The 23,029-nt window shown below is 24.6% G+C and overlaps 3 protein-coding genes across 4 annotated transcripts; 2 read left to right on the top strand and 1 right to left on the bottom strand.

Moving 5' to 3' along the window:
* The first annotated feature begins 2,237 nt into the window (after positions 1–2,237).
* LOC122710622 (lipopolysaccharide-induced tumor necrosis factor-alpha factor homolog) lies at positions 2,238–5,307 on the top strand. The gene is made up of 4 exons (XM_043928587.1): positions 2,238–2,382; positions 3,878–4,023; positions 4,883–5,027; positions 5,119–5,307. Exons 2-4 carry the CDS (start codon positions 3,900–3,902, stop codon positions 5,219–5,221), a joined length of 372 nt encoding a protein of 123 aa, XP_043784522.1. The 5' UTR covers positions 2,238–2,382; positions 3,878–3,899; the 3' UTR covers positions 5,222–5,307.
* A 625-nt stretch (positions 5,308–5,932) lies between these two features.
* Positions 5,933–7,185, bottom strand: LOC122710596 (nucleoside diphosphate kinase). The gene is made up of 3 exons (XM_043928542.1): positions 6,958–7,185; positions 6,407–6,508; positions 5,933–6,311 (listed from the first exon to the last, which is right to left on the bottom strand). The coding sequence occupies exons 1-3, from the start codon at positions 7,135–7,137 to the stop codon at positions 6,078–6,080; spliced, it is 516 nt and encodes a 171-aa protein (XP_043784477.1). The 5' UTR covers positions 7,138–7,185; the 3' UTR covers positions 5,933–6,077.
* Positions 7,186–7,784: 599 nt separating this feature from the next.
* On the top strand, positions 7,785–22,155 carry LOC122710559 (UDP-N-acetylglucosamine--peptide N-acetylglucosaminyltransferase 110 kDa subunit). Of its 2 annotated transcripts, none has more exons than XM_043928480.1 (12): positions 7,785–8,349; positions 11,614–11,764; positions 11,849–12,092; positions 12,281–12,349; positions 15,691–15,887; positions 18,919–19,008; positions 19,071–19,251; positions 19,433–20,035; positions 20,107–20,621; positions 20,728–21,181; positions 21,265–21,641; positions 21,728–22,155. In XM_043928480.1, exons 1-12 carry the CDS (start codon positions 8,226–8,228, stop codon positions 21,918–21,920), a joined length of 3,198 nt encoding a protein of 1,065 aa, XP_043784415.1. In that variant the 5' UTR covers positions 7,785–8,225; the 3' UTR covers positions 21,921–22,155. The 2 variants fall into 2 exon arrangements, with proteins under 2 accessions (XP_043784415.1, XP_043784414.1); XM_043928479.1 differs by lacking the exon at positions 7,785–8,349 and adding an exon at positions 10,328–10,954.
* The last annotated feature ends 874 nt before the right edge of the window (positions 22,156–23,029 follow it).

Raw genomic sequence — 23,029 nt, 5'->3', positions numbered from 1 at the left:
TACATGATAGAAAACTTTAATTCAAGTAGATTGGAATTAATAATATAAGCGTATGTAGGAATATATTATCAATAATACATTATGAAATATATGAAAACTTCATATCCAGGGTAAAAAAGTTTTCTTGAAAATTTTACTTAATCTAATTATTAATTCAATTATAATTATTAGATTCCTTTTCAAATTTTATTCATAAGAAATTATCGCAAATTTTATATATATTTTTTATATTGTATTTGTAAATTTTAATTTTAATAGATTTTTATAAATTCACAAAACAATTATGAAAGTATTTATGATTCAATATTGAATTAATGTAAAAATTAAAATTTAAAACAAATCAAACAATAAATATCTATTTAATAATTAAATTGAATGAATTCTCCACAAAGATAATGAAAATATTTAAAATTAATTTATCTAAAATTATATAATTTATTACAATTTTTTATTATTTTTTATTTCTAATTTCTTAAAATTTTTGCATTAATTATTAATTTTATTGATTTTAATTAATTTGAATTATATATTGTGTCTCAAGTACAAATATAATTAAGAATGCAAAAAGTAACATCTAAAAACATTTTATAAAATTGAATCCATTACTTTCAAATAAGAATAGCAACAATAAATTAATTATTATTATCTTTTAGTGCATTTTAATTTTTAATTGATTTTTGTAAAATATTACCTCTGCTCTTTTTTCAGGAATTCATACACATCTATGTAATTTGTCAAATTTTTATCTACTTTGTATGTAAATATTCAAAAGTATAAGGTGCATGAGAATTATTTTAAATATTTAAAATTATTTTCTTTGGATTGCTAAATCATAATAATTATTAATTGGTTTTTTAATTATAATATGTCCCTTAATCTTTAAGTAACTTTTTAATACAACATATATATATTATGAATTTATGAATACATTATGAATTTTTTATTATCTGACTTTTTTTTATTTTTTTTTAAATTTTTATGGAAATATAAATTCAAAAAATAGAATGTTGAGAAATCAAAAATTTAAAGAAGTCTCTTAAATATAGATTTAATTGATTAATTTTGAAGATTATAATTTGATTGGTTAAAATATTTGGTAGAATAATTTTAATTGATTTTTAATATAATTGATATTATAATTAAGAATATATATATATATATATATATATATATAATAATCAAAAAATCCATATATAGTTTCTATGCACTTCTAAATGTATTTTTTTTTAACTTTTTCTGTGAAATTTATTATAAATTAAACTTTTTCCAAAAAAAGGAATCAAAATATATAATTTTATAAAATTTTCCAAACAAGTGAGAAGAATTTAATTGTAACACTTTATTTTTATTTATATTACTAATTTATAAAATATTAAAAAAAAATATTTTGGAAAAATAGAATTTTGATGCAATATTTAATTTTATATTTTGGAATCAAAATTTTAAATAAATATTTTCATTTATATTTTTCTTAAATAATGTTTTTAATATATATATCATATATATCATTGTTATTATAAATTATATATGTAGTATAATTTTTCTAATTATCTGTAACGAATGTTATTTGTAACTAATAAATATATAAAAATAGATTTTTATATTTTTATATTTTTTATTTTTTATATTGATTTTCAATTAAAATCTATTTGATTACAATTGATTTATTTTTATAATTCATTAGGCTTTTTCTAATTTTCTATAATTTAATTTTTATATTGTGTTAATGAAAAGTAAGAAATATTGTTTTACTTATGATTCAGAAGGAAATTATCTTAAGTATTTACGATTAGATTGCGACATTTTTTATATTTTTGCAATTATTACATATATAAAATGCCTCACTCATGTTTTTCAAAAATATTATAAAATATAATTTTTATAAAAACCAATTACCAATTTGTCTTTTTCCATTTTTTTATTAGTTATTTACTATTTTCTATTATTAGTTATTTTCTATTTTTTTCTTATAAATATATTGCATCAAATTTATATTCTGAATATTAATAATACAAATAAAAATAAAATGTTATAGGTTAAATATATTTAATTCGTAATTATGATAACCTAATTCCTCTCAATTCATTTCAATTATCATTTCATCATAAATCGAAATTTTAATTATTACTTATTATGATTACATTATCTAAGAGATTTTAAAAAAATATAGTAATATCAGTCATCATAGTTCTTATCTTTTAAATCAAATATATACACCACATGACGTTTTTCGCAGATTCTCCCACCTTAACTCTTCTCTTATATGTACACGAAGTATGAATTTAACCAATGTAAAAGCCGACATGAACCGAAGTTGTTAGTTAGATTTCACCAGTCTGACAGTAGATAACTTGCACATATATAGTGCCGTAATTGCAACAGGTATGTGTATACATATATAATTAAAAGTAATTTGAATCAGTAAATATTTATCAATTAATGAATATCAAATATATTTTGCAAAAAATAAGTTTTTTAAATGTTAAATGAATATATCTTTAAACATAAATGTTAAATTAATATAATTATTTGATTTATTTTTAATTTTATAGTATTAATAAAATAATAATTAATTAAATTAATAATTTATAAAGATTTGTTTTCAATATAAGTACTAATTGAATAATAGATTTCTATTTTTAAATTTTGATCATTGAGTTGTTTTAAGACTCAATTTAAGTTGGTATCTATTTTTGTTAAAACGCTTTGTCTTTTTTTTTTGTTAATATTATTATTTCAGTTTAGTTCAATGCGATCAATGTCGATATATTGTACTAATATTAATTTTTATTTCAATAAATGCTTCATTCTCTTCGTATCAATCGATCGATAATGGAATGATAACGTGGAAACTTTTAGTAATAATGATTCATTGCAAAATCAATATATATGTATAACAAGGAAAAGATATTTTTGAGTAACAAAATTGAAATATGTATCAAGTAGTCTTCAATTGTTTTCTCATTTGAAGAATATTCATTACTTGATTTAAATGTAATGAATTTATAATCATTTCAAAATAAAAATAAATAAAAAAAAAAAAAACAACGGAAAAGATTTTCATCATTATTGTATAAAATTATAATAATTCATTCACATTGTATATGTTAACAAGCTATTGTAAATTTTTGCAATTGCATATTTCTTATATTAATTTGTTTTTATTTTTAATACATGATATTCATTTAATAATAAATAATATAATAAATAATCAACCAATTTATCAGCTTGTTATCACATATTTCCTGTATAACAATTACATATATAAATAATTTCTTGGAAATCATATATTTTATTTTTCATTTTAATTTTATTATTTAGAAATTTTTTTAACTACAACAATTCTTAATTATTTTATTTTCAATGTAATATATATTATGTAATGAAATGAAATACATTATGAAACATTTATGTATTTGCATTCAACAGCAATTATTTACACACGTTATAAAATATGATTACGAAATTTTTTGTGTTTGTCATAGAGATCTCCAATTTCATAAAACACAAAAAAAAGAAATAATTTAAGAAAAAATATATTTATCAGATTAAAGAATTTAAGAATTATGAAAAATTTGAATAATTTTGACAATAATATGAATTCTTTTTATATTTGTCAGATATTATATTTTTTTTCTATCAGCATCAATATAAATAAATGATATCAGAAAATATCTGACTTCATATCAACATTGTCATATTTAATCGATTAATTATTCTCTATTTTATATTTCTCTATTTTTATCTGATTACTAAGAACCAATGATTATTAAGACGGAAACAATTTTGTTACATCATTTTGCTAGAAAATTATTTCCATTCGATTCGAAAAATTAATTTTTTAAATAATAAAAATTGATTTATTTATGTGTTTCAGATAAAAAAATTTAAATATAATAATGGAAAAAGGGATACCATCACCACCACCACCACCACCTGGTTTCATTCCACCCATACCACCACCACCATATGGTGAATTTCCTCCGCAATCACAATCACAACCACAACCGCAATCACAACCACGTACGTAAAAAATATATGTACATAAATGTTAAAATATGAGAACAATATAATAATTTTAAATAGTGAATAGCAATAGTAGGTTATCGGGAAACCAAAAAAGTACAAAAAACGTATAAAGTAATTTAATACAATAAAGATTTGAAAGTGTTTAACCACACTTATTTATATAATCATGCGCATCGTTTATAATTGTTGCTGCAGATAAAATCCCTAAAATTGAATCTATGATAATCAAAAACAAGCAAGATATATATGTATGTATTGGTGCTTCTTTTTCTACGTGGCATTCTAGTGATGACGAATTAAGATTATTTTGTAACTTAAAAAAGCAAATGAAAGTTTTAAGATAATACTTTTCAAATAGATTCCAATAATTCACAATGCTAAAGAATTTTTCAAATTATATAGATATATCGTCATCGTTGGAAGGAGAATTTAAAATTAGAATAAATAAAACTAATGAAAATACAAAGTCAATAAAAATTCTTTAATTACATATTATATTTTGACCATATTATATAAATCTTAAAACATGTGCTAAATATTTAATATTATTTTTAATAATATTCTTAAATATATATTATAAATATTGAAGTTAAATGTATTCAGTAAATTTTACTAAAATTCTTATTTTCAATAAATAAATTTAAATAATGATATTAATAATAGTTAGATATTTATGATTTTTATTACTATTATTATTATATTAGAAAAAATTTTTTTAATTATTAATATTTTAATTTACAAAAATTTATATTTTTATAAAATAAGTTTTGTCATTATTAATAATTACTACTGTTAAATATTACTGTTAAATATTTTTATATGAAAAACCTAATATTAAATAATAATTTTGCAGATATCATTGTCATTGGAAATACACAGTTTGGTTCAGAATCACAACAATTAACATGTCCATATTGTCATGCGCAAATTAGTACAAGAGTTGAAACTGAATCAAATATGAAAACTCATTTATTTGCATTACTTCTTTGCGCTTTTGGGTAATTATATAAAATATAATTAAATTTTATTTAAATTTATTAATTATTTTATAAAAAAGAAAAATTAAATCATATTTATAATTGTTTTTAGATTTTGGTGTTGTGTTCCTTGTCCTTACTGTATTGACAGTTGTTTATCTAAAAAACATTACTGTCCAGCTTGTAATGCATATTTAGGAGAAGCAAACAACTGAAAATAAATTTAAGATATAAGTATGAAATAATATATAATATAAGTATAAAGTATTATATACTGCTGAAAATAAAGTATTATTAATAATTTTTCTTTATATAATATACATATAATACGTATATATATATATATATATATATATATATGAATTATAATATATATATTATTATAATTTTTTATTATGTATATAAAAATATTATGCATTTATTTTACGTAATTAATAATAATAACAAAGAATAGATTAAAAAATACATATGAAAAAATACATATGAAAAATTCTGAATTCTATAATATAAAAATGTGATTAATAAATATTTATAAAATTTTTTATATGTATAAATATCGTAGATAATTAAATTAAATTAAATTAATTTAATTTTAATAATTTAAAATTTTAAATTAATTAATTTGTTATTTTCTTATATCTAATTGATAATTTCATATCAATTTTAAATTATAAATTCAAATATTATATATCAAATGTGACTACTATATAATAATATGTGACTACTATATAATAATTATATAATACTATATAATGTGACTAAATAATAATAAATATAATTTTAAAAATAAAATTTTAATAAAATATATGATTTTTAATTTTTTAAAATGATTATACTATGTAATTATATTTAACAATATCTATATAAATATAATATTATATAATATTAATATAATGAAAGTTTTTTTAATTATTAAATTAAACACATTTATATAAGAATTTGTTTTATTACTATTTAAGTAAAGTTATATACAGCAAATTCTGAATATCATCCGATTGGCAGTATGCATGGTCAGATTGAATTATGTAAAAGAATATATATTAAAATGAATATTTTCACTGAGGACTATTTTTATTCATATATCCATTTTTCTGCCCAAGATGTCCAATCAATAACTTCTTTTTCTTCTCCAAACCATAGTTTGATCTCTTTATTAGCAGATTCAACAGAATCAGATCCATGAATAATGTTACGTCCAACTTGAATACAAAAATCACCACGAATTGTTCCTGGTGCAGAATCCTTTGGATTTGTTTCTCCTAACATGAAACGACCAGTTTTTACTGCATTTAAACCTTCCCATACCTAAAAAATAATTATAAAATAAATAAAATATATAAAATATATAAAATTCATAAAACATATTCTTTATAATATAAATATATTTACTATATAATTACCATTGGTACAACTGGTCCTGAACTCATATATTTAATTAATCCAGGGAAAAATGGTCTAGATGCCAAATCTGAATAATGTTTCTTTAATAATTCTTCAGTTGGCTGTAAAGAAAAAATAAAATCTTATTGTTATGTATTTAAATTATAAGTTATATGTGTTTAATTCCATTTATATCATAAAATAAAAAATGCAATATAATTTAGGTTATGTGCCAATATAACTTTATATAATTCAATTTTAATTAATTATTATTATTAATTATATAGTTATTAAAAATAAGTTATTATTAATTTTAATAATAATAAAAAAATTTTTTATGTTTTAATATAAAATTAAATTTAGACATTTAAACTTATTTTCACAAAAAACATTTTAATGTCATAAAATATAGTAATGAAGGTCACAATAATTATTTATCTTTATGATAAAATATGATAGATGAAAGTGTTTATTAATGAATATAAGCCAATATAAAACGTTTTTGCATAATTATAAAAAATCAAAATATATGTGTTTTTTCTGAAATGAATATTATTAATATTAAACTTACCCATAACATTTTCATTGCTACAAGCTTAAAACCTTTTTCTTCAAAACGTTGAATTATTTTTCCAACAAGTCCGCGTTGAACACCATCAGGCTTAATCATAATAAACGTACGTTCTTTGTTTTCTGCCATTATTAACTTACAAAATAAATGAAGTAAAACTAATGTGGAGCACAAAACCATGCACACCGGCAACGACACCGACAGAGTGAGATTGAAAGAACGGATTAGATCTTTACTTATTCGAATTCTTCCAATGTGGTGGGGAAATCACCAGTCGTCACTATTGCAAAGCCATTCTCCACTCTTGCCGCATGGCGCTCGAGTATAATTTGTTCAGGAGTAGTCATATTTTGACTCAATAATTTCTTTTATTTTTTAATTTTTCACAATATATTATTTCTTACATATTTTTATATGATAAATATATATTTTTTTATGAATTATGAAATCTATGAAATATTGTAATTTAAAAATAATATAGTTATTATGATATACATATAATTATATAAAAATATATTTAATATGTAAATATTCATTTAAATTAAATATTTTTTTTTATTATTCTATTATTATATTTATTCTTTATTATATTTATTAAAAATTTTCATGCAGTTACTAAATAATATTTATTACTTAATGTCAAATAAATTTTTTTTATTACAATATTTAAATATGTTATAATAATATTTTTACTGGAAATTGATCTTTACATTACAAATGTCCAATATTTATGAAATATAATAGCTGATTATATATAATTTGATTATCGGTTACATCAGTATGACGTATTTCCCGCGCATAGAATGTCGTGAGTCTCTAATCCGGAATGTGTTCATCGATTGGTTTTTCACATCAGCCTGTCTTACGTATACGTAGTTCACGCTATGTTAAAAATTATTCTAGCATTGATAGACTATCGTTCATGAAGAGCATAGTTATTGTGATAATATTTTATTTAAAAATTTTTCACTAACAAAATTTTTTTCGATTATGTAATTTATTTTTTATGTGATTTGCATATTGCTGTATTAATTCTCAGTTTAAGTAAAGTGCTTGAAAATCCATGATGGCGCATATTGAAAGATTGCGCTAGTGCATGCCAATATAAGTGCCGCGCGTATCTGTTTTTGTTTCGATTCTTCAGAAAATACAGAATTCTCGTTAGATTTGATACATTACGGTTTTCGATACTGGATTTATGCAAGATTTTTCGTGACAATAAAATTTCTGTGCCATTTTATATCATTGCCGTTTCTATATCATTTTTTATGGTGGCCATCATCATGCAAGCACAGCAGCAGCCACAGCAACAACAGCAGCAGAATCATCAACAAATTGCAGGCACCAGTGTCATTCTCAAGATGAACGAGATACAACAGCTTTCGACAGTTGGTACGTAGTAAAACAATTTCAACTACGTACCATTTTATTTTAAGTGTCAAATTTTCATTAACGAAATTCGGTCAGATATGTAATAAGTTTGCAAATATTGATTTTGCAATGTTTTAATTCGTGTTATTAAAAATACATTCTATAAAAATTTCCATTATTAATCCTAACAAATAAAAATTATATAGATTTATTTTTATAAGTAATTATGAATTATACTACATTATGTCCGCAATTTAATTTTACCAAACTTAATAAATTTTATCAAAATTAAATTTTGCTTTCGCTTATAAAAAATTATTGAATAAAACTGAATTTGCAAATAAAATTTTCTGTTTATTAGAAAAATAATATTGTTATTAATAATTTGTTTAATTAATTATTATATACTTATAAACTAGTTATTTATATGTATATTATTTAATCGCAATGCTATAATATAGGATAAAGATGTATATGTATATGTATATATATATGTGTATATATATGAAATATATGGTACTTAGCAATAAAAGCTTTCAAATAATGTGGGATAAAGAATAATAAATACGTCACATGTATAGATACATATATGTATAAGTGTTGTTTTCTTTCTTTACAAGCCTACAAAAATTTTATTATAATATATTATTCTATTATTACTGTCCTTAAAATTCTTCAAAGCATTTATTTTATTTTATTTTTTCTATGAATAGAAGCAATTAATACTATTGTATTATTATTTGTGTATAATATTTTCAAATCTATTCTTTCTTAAACTGCCTGTATAAAGTATATATTGAAATATGTTGCGAACAAATATCAAGGTTTCAAGCTTACACACATTGAAATCTATATTACCATTACCAGTACAATATACTAATTCCTGTATCGATATATATTATATCTGAAATCGATATTCTAATTTGGTCTATATATATTGCACTGTGTATCATGAAAGAAGTTGATACATATATCATACATGTTTCACGTGTGTAGGCCGCTTTAAACTACCTATTCTTCCCCTTCACTCTTCAGTCGTTGTTTCCGCTTCATCAAAGTGACGATGGAATATTCCACTTGGTACCTATGCCATCTGTTTTCTGTACAAGAGAGTGGGGATGACCGTCTCTACATTTCAGTGGTGCTTTTCTTTATTTAATTTTATTAAAATTAAAAATTCGTTTCTATATTCTTATTTCAAATTTTTTAATATAATAATAATTTAATTAAATTTTCTAATATAATAATTCTAATAATTGCAATAATTCAAAATAATTGATATTATTTTAAATTTTGAGTGAAATATATATTTTATTAACTTCAAAACATGTTATTATTTTGAATGAATTTTAGAATTTCAAAAATCAATAGTATAATGTTAAAAAAATATTAATTTGACTTAATGTTGAAACTCCAATTTTGATATAAATAACTAATTGATTTTAAAAATTAGTTTTATTTATGAGGATTGAGAACCACTATTATGATTTCTTTGTGCTCTCAGTTACGTATTAAAAATGCTAAACCTTATCGAATTTTAGGAGACATTGAAATATATTTACAAACATAGATATAACAATAATTTTTATTCCAAAATTAATCCTTAATAAAAATTATTAATGAATTGACAAATGATATGAAATATGATTTTACAAAATGAAAATAAAATTAAAAAATATATATATATATATATATATATATACATATTCATATATATTTATAGATATTACTTTAATTTCTTTATATATTTCTTTTTATTAATGCTAATTCTAAATTAAAAATAAATTCTAATTAAAAATAAAATTAATGTAAATAAAAAATTTAATTGTTTTAAATGTAAATAATTTGTTTTTATTAATAAAAAAAGAATTTAAAATTAATTCTATAAAAAAATATTTATTAACTATATTTGAAATTGATAAAATTATCAAAAGTAAAAAATGAAATATATGCAAAATGAAAAAGCATTAAATACTAAATGCAATTTTACGGACCTGAGCCGGGTGTCTTCTTTACCCCCTTCTTCGGCTTTTACCCAGCGACGCAGGAGTCTGCCATAGTATTGAATTGACCAATCAGCTTGGTTCTTGGTCTGGCGGGGATAACCTGGCCAAAGCGTACTTGCATAGAAACACGGAGAAGATAGTGTGTACAGAAACGAAGAGTAAATAAGTATTGTGGTACAATTTATAATAGCCGATAAACAGTAACTTGAATAATACATGAAAATAATTAAATCTGAAAAGTAAAAAATAATTTAGAATTAAATAGTGCGAATTGTTGGAAAAAAATTGACTTACTAAACTAGTGTGTGGAAAAGTCTCGAAATTGGTCGAAAGTGATTGCGTGGAAACAGCGTGTGTGTGTACCGGGAAGAATAGAACAACGCGTTTGGAAAAATTCATCGACAAAATGAGTATACGATTGGCAGAAAAGAAAGAAAACGTTATAAAAAATTCGAACGGCATAATCGGAAATGTGGTCAATAGTTCGGATGACGTTTGTAATGGAACCGTCGAGTGGCAAAATGGACAGAATCTTCTAGTTGTTACACAGGATACTCAGGGCAAGGAATTAATTGCAATTGCTGATAATCAGACCATTAATGTTGCAGTTGACTCTTATTGTTCGTATTTTTATCTCATAATTTTTTTTATGCTATTTTAGAACTTAAAAAATCGATATATTTTAGTTAGAAGTATATTGTTTTTGTTTAAATTGCAGCATAATACGTAATATTTGGAAATAAATTAAAAAATATTTTAAAATTAAAATAATAATAAGAAGAAAAATACTTAAATAAATAAAAATATATTTTTATATATTATTTTCTTTTTCTTTATATTAATATCATATTATAATATTATAATATTTAAATGAAATTTTTTTTTAAATGAGATTTTTATATTAATTTTATATAAAAATTTATATAAAATTTATTTTATATGATATATGGTTTTATTGTATATTTTATCATATATAAATATTTTATAAAGAAATTTTATGTAAATCATATTTATTATAATATATATTTTTTATTAGTATATATCAATGAGAATACATAAATATATATTGTTTTGAGTTTCTTTTTGAACAATATATGTTTATATTTATATTTTATATTTTATATTTATCACAAATATAATTAAATTTACTTAAGTCTTTAAGTAATTTTTTTAAATAAATAGTTATGTTTATTTATATTAAAAATATAAAGTTCATAAAAAGAATTATATATTTTTAAGAATTGTATATAAATATTTTACAATGTATTTTTTTTTATAGGGTTATTGGAACTTGCACATAGAGAATATCAAGCAGGAGATTACGAAAATGCTGAAAGACATTGCATGCAACTTTGGAGGCAGGAAACAAATAATACTGGAGTTCTTCTATTATTGTCTTCTATACACTTTCAATGCAGAAGACTAGAGAAGTAAATATTTAATTTTATAATTGTTAAATAATTTTAAAATAAAATATAAATAGATTCAAATAAATTTTTGTTCTTCCATTTTAGATCTGCTCATTACAGCAGTCTAGCAATTAAACAAAATCCCTTATTGGCAGAGGCTTATAGCAATCTTGGAAATGTTTTCAAGGAACGTGGTCAGCTACAAGAAGCTTTGGAAAACTATAGACATGCTGTTAGATTGAAACCAGATTTTATTGATGGTTATATCAATTTAGCAGCAGCATTAGTAGCTGCAGGAGACATGGAACAAGCAGTTCAGGCATATGTGACTGCTCTACAATACAACCCTGTGAGAAATTTATTCTATTTAATAAAAATTTGTTATTCTTTTGCAAATTTTTAGATTGCGTAAATTCAATTTGTAGTAAATATAATTATATTCCAAATATATTTTAAAAAAATTTAATTTTTTAAATAATTTAAGCTATTTAAGAATGAAAAATATAAAATATTTTTATATATTTTTGCATGTTGCAGGATCTTTACTGTGTGAGGAGTGATCTTGGTAATCTTTTGAAAGCATTAGCAAGACTTGATGAAGCTAAGGTAGGTTTTCTTTGTCTCTTGTTCATTGTTATAATTTAATCTAACGTATCATGCACATACTCAGATGCATCAGTATCACAATCAAACTTTAAGATTATATTTATAGTTTTAAAGTTTCATCAATTTTGTTTTGACAAGTTACAGATGCATTTTAATGTGCACAAGTACTAGTTAGCAGCTCCATAGAATAATCAGGAACAACTGGTATTTATACTAGAAGCGAAAAGTTCTTTTTCTTTGCACTGAAATATGTGCGCGGCGCACGATGATCTTAGAATATGTTATTTCAAAAAAAGACATTGAAATGAAAATTCAAATTTTAGTAATAAATTGTTCATCGTGCGTACTTTTTCGTTTAATTAATTAATTACTGTGTTTGGTGTTTTTATTTTTGAGAATCAAAGAAAATATTGGTAATAAGATGATATTTCTTATAAGACATCAAACATAGTATGAGGGTTTATATTTAAAATTAGCTAAAAACTATGAAATCCCTCTTTGCATTGCGCGTTTTGCAATAACACTTAAAAGCAATAAACAGAATTTCTTTGCTTGGTGTTATTGTAAGGTTTAACTTGTCGATCCTATTATAGCACTATCTATGTTATCTATGTTGTTGATTAAATAAAATATATATATTTCAAATTACAATCAAGTTATAATAGGATCAATAGAGCGCGAATATAGTATTTAAGCTCATCTCATTTGATTCAACTCATTTTGAATGTGTATTTACTTTAGGTATACTGATATGTTTTACATATACATGGACAACCTTTCTTTTCCAACTACTCTCTTTCCAATTTTAAAAATAAATAAATTGTGTGTACAATGATAATCGCGCGAGATCATTTGATCAATTCTAGATATGTTTAATAACTTTTTATAAATTTGTATGAATTATTTGCATATCATATTTATTTTGTAGAATAAAAAAAAAATATATTTTTTGAAACTTGGAAACTTGTGGGACTTGTTCGATTCCCAAGAGTTTCATTCATTTTAGTAATGTATAATAAAACAAATGAGTCAAGTGGTCTACTTCATAAAGCAGCGCGGCGCGGCGATAGTCGATAAGTAGAAATAATTGCAGACAGTATAATCCCATTAATGATTTTGATATTTATTTTATATCGAAAACTTCGCTTAATATTTTATACTTTCTGCAAAAAAACTTATCGATAAAATTCAACATAGCAAAGAAAAAGATTTTTCGTTATATTTCTTGTTATTTTTGAGCGCTCTCTAGTTTACTTGGTCATTTTTTCGCTTAGTACGTTTTGCCACCAATAATATTACATTATAGAAAAAAAAAACGGTCCGAATAATATTATTTATGTATGCTATAAAATGAAAGTTATTTTAATATGTTTCTCAATTACATTTTTAATATTATTATTCAAAATATTATCAACTACAGGAATCAATTAATATATTTGTTGCTCATTATATGCAATAAATTTTATTGAAAGATTTTTTTAAACGTTATTGATAATTCAGAAATTTCGAAAAAAAACTGGGATAAAATTTATATAATTATAATATGGTGGCTAGCGAGCTCAGCGAAGCGTGTCTTTCAGGGGCACGTATAACTAGGTACCTCTGTATATGTATCAAAAAAGAAAAAGAAAAAATTTAAGAAAAAAAATAAAAATAAAAAAAATAAAAAATAAAAAAAAGACAAAGTTGAGGCGAAGAGTTATCAGTGAAGAGACATTAACGCAGCTGTCTTATTGTTGTGGATGGGATGATCAACTCTAGGAGGGGAAGTCGGAGCAATGTGATTGGTCGGTTACCATGGGTTCCTTCGTCAAAGGGTGAATCTGAATCTGGTTATTCAGTAACACACTGTCTCTCGGTCTAAGTTTATTATGAGAGCTTGCAAGCCGTACCTACCGTCAACCTACCAAAGGGTACACTGCAGGTAAAGTAATTCCCAAGGCCGATCTCTGAATATCCCATCAAATCAAATTGGTCCTTTTGTTCCGTAAGAGATTGAATGTTGGATTTTTAACTCAGGATCGGCCTCAAAGTATCTATATTTGCGATGGATTTATTTATGATCGCAAATATGGAACCAAGGGATTAAAGATTAATAAAAGTATTATACAAATATTCTATTTTATTATCGAAAATGGGAATTCTTTGTTAAAGCTCATCCAACTTCATTTCTATCCATCTTTATTTATTCCAATATTTACTATTCAGCCTTTCTTTATCTATTTCCTATAGAGATCGGCCGACTGTAAATGCCCTTTTACTTATTGTTTAGGTACGGATTACTCTGTTTTTTATATAACAATGCAGCCCGCCTCTCGGCACGCGCGATGCACATTCCTGCTTGACCCTTAGGAGCGTCGTCACATAAAGAAGATTTTGGACAAATTTTTTTTTCTTTATTACACTATGGAAAGCAATGATACAAATTAACTTATTGATAAACATTTACCTTATCGATGGTAAAAGGATATATGTGAAATACTGTTTGTTTAAGCTCATCGACTGAGAATGGACAATGTTGGAGGGTGAATTGGCCAAGTGCAATTAAGCAGAACTGAACTAACAATGGCGAGGGGCGTACTACGTGTCATCGAGTTCACTGGACGCATTCCGGAAACTCGATGAACACGAAATGGGACACCCATATCGCTTCTCTTCCACGATGACGTTTCTAGCGCGCACCTAAATCCTTTTTTCCTGATTTCACATTAAATTCCAATCCAATATTACATTGTATGATTTGCAAAATGGATTTCGTTCTCTCTGTTTCTAGTTCGTTCTCGTTTTCCTTCAGAAGAAATTGTAATTTTAATGTAAAGTAAAACTTTTAAAATTAATTTAGTAGGATTTGGTTATTTGTTATGTTGACGTTAATCTGTATCTTTATTCTTTAATAATAAGATATCGTTACATAAAAAATATTAATTATGACATTATTTATTAAATTTTTCGTAATATAAATTTGATTTTTTGTTTGAATAAAAATTATTATTAATGAATATTGAAATCATAGTAATAGTTGTATAATTTTATATTTCACAACAAATATAAACGATGCGATTGATATATTTAAAAATTGTTAAAAATCCGTACTATGATATGAACAGTTTTTATTTTTAATGTCAGAAATCACATTGATTGTAATAAAACAAGACGTTCAATAAGGAAAAAGAGAGTAATGAAGCGAGATAGAGAGGACGAAGGTATGAAGAGGTAATATTTTTCTGAGATTTCGAAAGTGTATGAAAGCTGCGGCGCGGCGAGGAGAGGCCGGGCATTGCGCGCGGCGCGTTCCTAACAGTACGCGAGTATCTCTTCTGATCTTATGTTTATGTCTTTAGGCTTGCTATCTAAAGGCTATCGAAACACGTCCAGACTTCGCGGTTGCATGGAGCAATCTTGGCTGTGTTTTCAATGCACAAGGCGAGATATGGTTGGCGATTCATCATTTTGAGAAGGCTGTAGCATTGGATCCAAATTTTTTGGATGCTTACATCAATCTTGGCAACGTTCTCAAGGAAGCCAGAATTTTTGATAGGTAAGAAAAAAATAACTATTTATTCGTTATAAACACGTTATAATTTGGAATATTGTAGTATGTATATATAAGTATGTAGAGACGTTGCTAAAGATATGAAATTCTAGTCTTTTTATTTTCTTTTACAATATATGAAGACGAAAAGAAATTGAGAGCAATATAAAGAAATTTATACGAACAATTCAAGTAATAAATAAATATAAATATAACTCAATAATATATATAATATAAATACAACTCAATATAATAAATAAATATACTTATACTTAGCTTAGTGTTTAATCTATGATATTAATCTATGATAATTTGTATATAATATTTTTTATAATAATCTAATAATACCTTGATTGTTGGAATTACGTTTACTAATAGAAAAATTTAACTGTTTTGAAAATTGTCGATATTTTCACATTCTTGATTCATTTACTTTTTAGCAAGAATGAGATAATAAATGGAATAGAATATGAATATAATAAATTGAATGGAATAAAAATATCGATGATTATGAATATTCCCTAATGAATATTCCCTAATGTGATATATAAAAAAAAATCAGAGGCTCACTCAACAAAGTAGAAATAATGAGAATTTATAGTAATAGTAAATTTATAGTTAATATTTTGATTGCTTTATTATATTTTATTATTTATAAGAAATTTTATAAATATCATTTGTAAATAAGATATCAAAATTTACATATATTTATATATAATTTAATGTAATAACTGACTATTGCTTTATAATTTAATATTTTTTTTAATAGAAACTGCTTTGAAACCTGTAAACACAATTTCCTTATTAAGAATATTTAGTTTAAAACATTGATTTATTGTTATATCATTAAAAACAAAAACATTAAAAAATTACACAATTATTTTATTAACAATTACGTATGCGTTAAATAATGGATGTGTTAGTATATTCTATTTTTAATAATGTTTTTATCACAATATAAATATGAAATAAATTTAATGCAATACCAATTAAAATTAGAAGCTGGCGATGAGCATATAGTGTAAACTTATCAACCTAAACATTATGGGTTCGATTCCCGCTTTTGAATCCCTCATTTTTCTTCAATTTAAAATGCACAGTTTGATCAACCGTTGTTTCATATAGACATTGGTTTTAAAGTCTGTGCTAGAGAAAATTGATTTCAAAGTTATTCCATTAATGGATTATATCATTACATTAGTGGGCAGTCATGAATCATACAAGTTTTTATTAATCAATGCAAATAAATTTAAAAATAATTCTCTGTTCTTTTTTATATATCAAGTTATTTTATATTCCAACAAATTGCATTCTATTTTTTTTGATATATTAAAAGAATATTGCAATATAAAAGAATTTGTTCTCTGCTTTTGAAATATGTTTATCGAGAAATTGCAAGCAAAGCGCATGAGCCGATATGTAAACACCGAATCGATATTCATAGCATCCTTTCAAGTTCATCGTCCTTTGTTTCTCCAGAGCGATGTCCGCTAGCAACCTTCTTTCATTTACTATGTGAATTTCTAACTTTTCAGAAGTGCTTATAATTTTATTCTAAAGAATAACAAAATAATTTAATAAAATATACGTTACTTAGAATGTTGAATATAAAAAAATTAATTCTTAATAGATTAATTTAATTATTTATTATTAAATTATTATTATTAAATTTAATATAACTAAAAATTAATTTAAAAAAAAAAGATAATAATAAATAATTAATAATCCAAAAATCTCCACTTGAACATAATACTTAGGTACTCTTTTATTTTAAAAAAAAATAGAACCTAATCGGATCAATATTTAACATATAATATCTAAAATATAATTAAAAAAAAATGTAATAATAAAAAATTAACAAAATAAACAATAAATAAACACAATTTTCTGGAGAAAATTTAGATGAAGAAGAATTGTAATTTAGAATTGTAATTTTATGATTGAATCAAATTTGTATGTATATATATATATATATATATATATTATTATACATATGTTATTATTTATTTAAAAGAAATTTTAAGGGGGAAATCATTTAGCAACAGAAAGAAAATTGCCTTTATATATTTATTTACGCGTGTTCGGAATCTTGAATATTACGCACAATAGCGGCAGAGAAACTCGAGGACAACTATCGATTTCAAGGATCGCTCCGCCCCTACGAGGGAGCGAACCCCTTTTACTCTTAGTGGGAGGGTGAATAGGGGGTCTTTAACGGATTTTGCCAAAAACGCGTAGCTCGTGGCGAGTTTCGCGACGGAAAGCTACTTTGTGATATCGTGTCTACAATCTGTTGAAAGAGTAGCTAATTTTTTTTTATTTAACATATACGTATACATACATATACATACACGTACCCAAATTAATTTATCGAGACATCGAAATGGAGAAGGAATGGACTGCCAGTGCGTTGTCGTGTACACGGTGATCTCGCCTTCGACTACGATCGCACCTTCGTTACGCGTACAATTAGAACGAGCACTCTCACGATCTTCAACTCCTGGATGCATTTCCTGGATTAAATATAGCGTGAAAAGGTTAATTTCTTATTATATTATACGTAGTATTACCGGCATCTATTTCCCTTATAAATATATGTCACTATATAATGATATACGACACGTGTACGTGATTTGTTTAGGATATCGGGCGTGGTATTACAAACTACAATAATATCGAATTTTGAGAATAAATAAAAAATGATCATCTTTCAAAATAAGATTTATATTCATAAAAATTATTATATGAATGATGTAAAATGAAGATGTAAAATGAAGATTTTAGGTTTGATTTATTTATATTAAATAAGCAATAACAATTTTATGAAATGAATACAGCAATGTATCTTTTAAAGCAAAAAAGCAATCAGAGTATATATCTTTAAAAAATCAAAGCAATCAAAAATTTTTTATATAGATGTTTCTATTGTTTCTATTGTTCGGTTATGATTATTCGTTTTATTTAAAAAACAATTTAAATGTTTTTTTGATGTTATGAAATGAATTTTAATGATATACAAATTTTTTGTTTGTAACAGAGCTGTAGCTGCTTATCTGCGTGCTTTGAATCTTAGTCCTAACAATGCAGTCGTACATGGAAATCTGGCGTGTGTTTATTATGAACAAGGGTAAGTATTAAGAAAAATATTGATTATATTTTATTTTTATGTTAATCTAATTTCTTTTATAGGCTTATTGATTTGGCAATTGATACATACCGTCGTGCTATTGAACTACAACCAAATTTCCCAGATGCTTATTGCAATTTGGCAAATGCGCTCAAGGAAAAAGGACAAGTTGTCGAGGCTGAGGATTGCTATAATACAGCTCTTCGTCTCTGTCCCTCACATGCCGATTCCCTTAATAATCTGGTATTTATATATATATATATTTGTTATTTTTATATATTATTTTTTATTTATATATATTTAATTTATTTTTCAATTTAAATATAAAAATTCGATATGAAATATAAAGTAATGTATCTTGTTTTTACATTTTTTTATTAATATTTTATATTAATATTTTTTATTATTCAATATTTTATTTCAGGCCAACATAAAACGTGAACAAGGATACATCGAAGAAGCAACTCGATTATATTTGAAAGCGCTTGAAGTATTTCCTGAGTTTGCCGCAGCTCATAGCAATTTGGCTTCGGTATTACAGCAACAAGGAAAATTAAATGAAGCATTAATGCATTACAAGGAAGCTATTCGTATTCAGCCAACTTTCGCGGATGCATATTCGAACATGGGCAATACATTGAAAGAAATGCAAGATATACAAGGAGCTCTTCAATGCTATACAAGAGCTATTCAAATTAATCCCGCTTTCGCCGATGCTCATTCCAATCTAGCTTCGATTCATAAGGATTCCGGAAACATTCCAGAGGCTATTCAATCATATAGAACTGCGCTGAAACTTAAACCTGATTTTCCTGATGCATATTGTAATTTGGCGCATTGCCTTCAAATTGTTTGTGACTGGACTGATTATGAAGCTCGAATGAAAAAATTAGTTTCAATTGTTGCCGAACAACTTGACAAAAACAGATTACCCAGTGTACACCCACACCATTCTATGCTTTATCCATTGTCTCATGAATTTAGAAAAGCCATTGCTGCTAGACATGCAAATCTTTGCATTGAGAAGGTAAACGATATTTTTTAAATAAATATTATGAAAGAATAAAAATATTTTTATTTTATTTATAATTATTATAGATTCATGTTTTACACAAACAACCATATAAATATCCACGTGAAATTGGTGGCCGCTTAAGAATTGGATACGTATCATCAGATTTTGGAAATCATCCTACTAGTCATCTTATGCAATCAATTCCAGGACTTCACGAAAGACAAAATGTTGAAATTTTCTGTTACGCTCTTAGTGCTGATGATGGAACTACCTTCCGAGCAAAGATTGCTAGAGAAACTGAACACTTTGTAGATTTATCGCAGATTCCATGCAATGGAAAAGCAGCTGATCGTATTAATGCGGATGGAATACATATTTTAGTAAACATGAATGGGTATACGAAAGGAGCGAGGAATGAAATATTTGCTTTGAGACCAGCACCAGTACAAGTGATGTGGCTTGGATATCCGGGAACATCGGGAGCTAGTTTTATGGATTACTTAATTACGGACGAAGTTACATCACCATTGGAACTTGCTAGTCAATACAGTGAGAAACTTGCTTACATGCCACATACATACTTTATTGGAGATCATAAGTAAGTTTGCAATATATATATAAAAACTGTGAAATATGTTTGATTTTCTTTTTTTTCTTATCTTTTTATATTTATATATGCTGACAATGTATTTATATTTTTCCAGACAAATGTTTCCACATTTAAAAGAACGTCTCATTTTAACGGATAAATTGAATATGAAAGGCAAAGTAGCAGATAATGTAGCTGTGATAAATGCTACTGATCTTTCTCCAATGATTGAAAATACATGTGTCAAAGAAATACGCGAAGTTGTTGTGCCGGATGCTAAAAACAAACCAGTAGAGATTTCATTAAAAGTTGCAGAATTGCCAACTACTACACCTATTGAAACAATGATTGCTTCTGGACAATGTCAAATGTCTGTAAATGGCGTCGTAGTTCAAAATGGCATGGCCACTACACAAGTAAACAACAAAACAGCAACAGGTGAAGAAGTGCCTCAAAATATTATGATTACTACAAGACAACAATATGGTTTGCCAGAAGATGCAGTTGTTTATTGCAATTTTAATCAATTATACAAAATTGATCCGCTCACACTTCATATGTGGGCACATGTAAGTTTATTATCCTTTTTTTTTTAATAAATTTATTTTATCGAAAATATTATTATTTTATTTATATTAATATTAAATTTTAGATTCTAAAACATGTGCCAAATTCTGTGCTATGGTTGTTGCGCTTTCCGGCCGTTGGTGAACCAAATTTACAAGCAACAGCTCAACAATTAGGTTTAGCTCCTGGTAGGATCTTGTTCAGCAATGTTGCTGCAAAAGAAGAACATGTTAGAAGAGGACAATTAGCCGATGTATGTTTAGATACGCCTCTTTGTAATGGTCATACTACTAGCATGGATGTTCTATGGACTGGAACTCCAGTAGTTACGCTACCAGGAGAAACTTTAGCATCTCGTGTTGCTGCTAGTCAATTAAATACTTTGGGATGTCCAGAATTGATTGCACGAACACGACAAGAATATCAAGATATTGCTATTCGTTTAGGAACTGATAGAGAATAGTAAGTAAATTATTTTTTTAATTTTTAATTTTGAAACTTTAAGCTTTGTATATTTTATATAAATTCAATTTTTTTCTTTTTTCAAGTTTAAAAGCAACACGAGCTAAAGTATGGAAAGCAAGATCCGAAAGTCCTTTATTCAATTGCAAATTGTATGCGATGGGTATGGAAATGCTATACAAAAAAATGTGGGAACGTTATGCCCGAGGTGAAAAACCAGATCATGTATCAGCAGTAGATAAAAATGAAAGAGAAAAATTATTAGCAGCTGCATCTTAATGGTTTTCAAATATCTGATTTTATTTATACAGCTTTAATTTTACATCTGTTTTTTTGAAAATCTAGTATTTAAAACAGATGATTGATAATCGATTTCATGAAAATATTGATTCTTATATAAATTCCGTATTCTGATATTTACTATTTTATATAATAAATCATCGAGCTTTAGAGTAACGTAAGATAACGTTACATGCGAACGTTCAATTAAACATTTGACGTTTTAATATTAAAATTATGGATTGTTACATTATGCAAATCATAAGAAATAATTACATTCATTTCTTATGTTATGCCACTGCATCTTTTATCTTATTATTTATACATATAAGATTATTGTAGAATGTTCTCAAAGTATCTTATAAAATCAGATGTCTTATATGTTTCGTTTTTCTTTATTTTCTTTTGTTTTTGTTTTGTTTTTTTAAATATTGCCATAATTAAAATGGGAATATGTAAGACTAAATTTTTTTTTTTTTAATATATATGAAGTACACAAATGTATATTGATGAAGATTTATATTATCAATGTGAAATGTGCAGCTGATGTTACTATTTTCACTGGAATGTTCGTGACATGTGATTCATTGACAATGTTGAATAGATACAAAAATACTTTTCTGGTCATTTTTTTAAAAAGATGTAATAATATTCATTGTTTACTTCGAATATAACTTTTGAATTCGAATATCGTAATTGACTCGTGAAAGAAGGATAAAAAACAGAAAAAAAGTTTGGCAGTAGATTATTCGCACCAAGATGTTATTATTAGAAGCTAACAGTAAAGAGTGCAAGTTGTATTATATACAATTAATTAATGAGATAGATATGTAAATATTAAAAAAAAAATAATCGTTAGTTATTGCTTTAATTTGATAGCGCGTAAATTAAGATTGAAGAAATGTGTGAGGTAGCGAAAGACGTTGACTGTAGTAAACTTTAATGTACGTCTATAGAATAAAAAAGAAGAGATTAACAATATAATTTAAAAGAATGTGAATGTTGTGTTGTAAGAATGTTCTGATGATGAATATGCGATATCCGTAAAATTGATTTCTCGTTGTGAAATTTTTATTCAGTCTTTTCATACTTATTAGTTTCACGTAAAA

Source organism: Apis laboriosa, unplaced genomic scaffold (assembly GCF_014066325.1).
Source record: "Apis laboriosa isolate Shangri-la unplaced genomic scaffold, ASM1406632v1 scaffold14_cov150, whole genome shotgun sequence".
In the NCBI taxonomy this organism is placed as follows: domain Eukaryota; kingdom Metazoa; phylum Arthropoda; class Insecta; order Hymenoptera; family Apidae; genus Apis; species Apis laboriosa.
Note: the sequence above shows the minus strand (reverse complement) of the source record. Positions and strands in the feature narration are given on the sequence as shown.

What these genes read in the sequence shown, in the direction of transcription:
- LOC122710622 (XM_043928587.1), top strand. Translation starts at nt 3,900, where the DNA reads ATGGAAAAAGGGATACCATCACCACCACCACCACCACCTGGTTTCATT. An exon ending in ACAACCGCAATCACAACCAC is followed by an intron (nt 4,024 to 4,882) that starts GTACGTAAAAAA and finishes ATAATTTTGCAG; the next exon opens with ATATCATTGTCATTGGAAAT. An exon ending in TTACTTCTTTGCGCTTTTGG is followed by an intron (nt 5,028 to 5,118) that starts GTAATTATATAA and finishes AATTGTTTTTAG; the next exon opens with ATTTTGGTGTTGTGTTCCTT.
- LOC122710596 (XM_043928542.1), bottom strand. Translation starts at nt 7,137, where the DNA reads ATGGTTTTGTGCTCCACATTAGTTTTACTTCATTTATTTTGTAAGTTA. An exon ending in TAGCAATGAAAATGTTATGG is followed by an intron (nt 6,509 to 6,957) that starts GTAAGTTTAATA and finishes TTTTCTTTACAG; the next exon opens with CCAACTGAAGAATTATTAAA. An exon ending in CAGGACCAGTTGTACCAATG is followed by an intron (nt 6,312 to 6,406) that starts GTAATTATATAG and finishes ATTATTTTTTAG; the next exon opens with GTATGGGAAGGTTTAAATGC.
- LOC122710559 (XM_043928479.1), top strand. Translation starts at nt 10,741, where the DNA reads ATGAGTATACGATTGGCAGAAAAGAAAGAAAACGTTATAAAAAATTCG. An exon ending in TGTTGCAGTTGACTCTTATT is followed by an intron (nt 10,955 to 11,613) that starts GTTCGTATTTTT and finishes TTTTTTTTATAG; the next exon opens with GGTTATTGGAACTTGCACAT. An exon ending in CAATGCAGAAGACTAGAGAA is followed by an intron (nt 11,765 to 11,848) that starts GTAAATATTTAA and finishes CTTCCATTTTAG; the next exon opens with ATCTGCTCATTACAGCAGTC.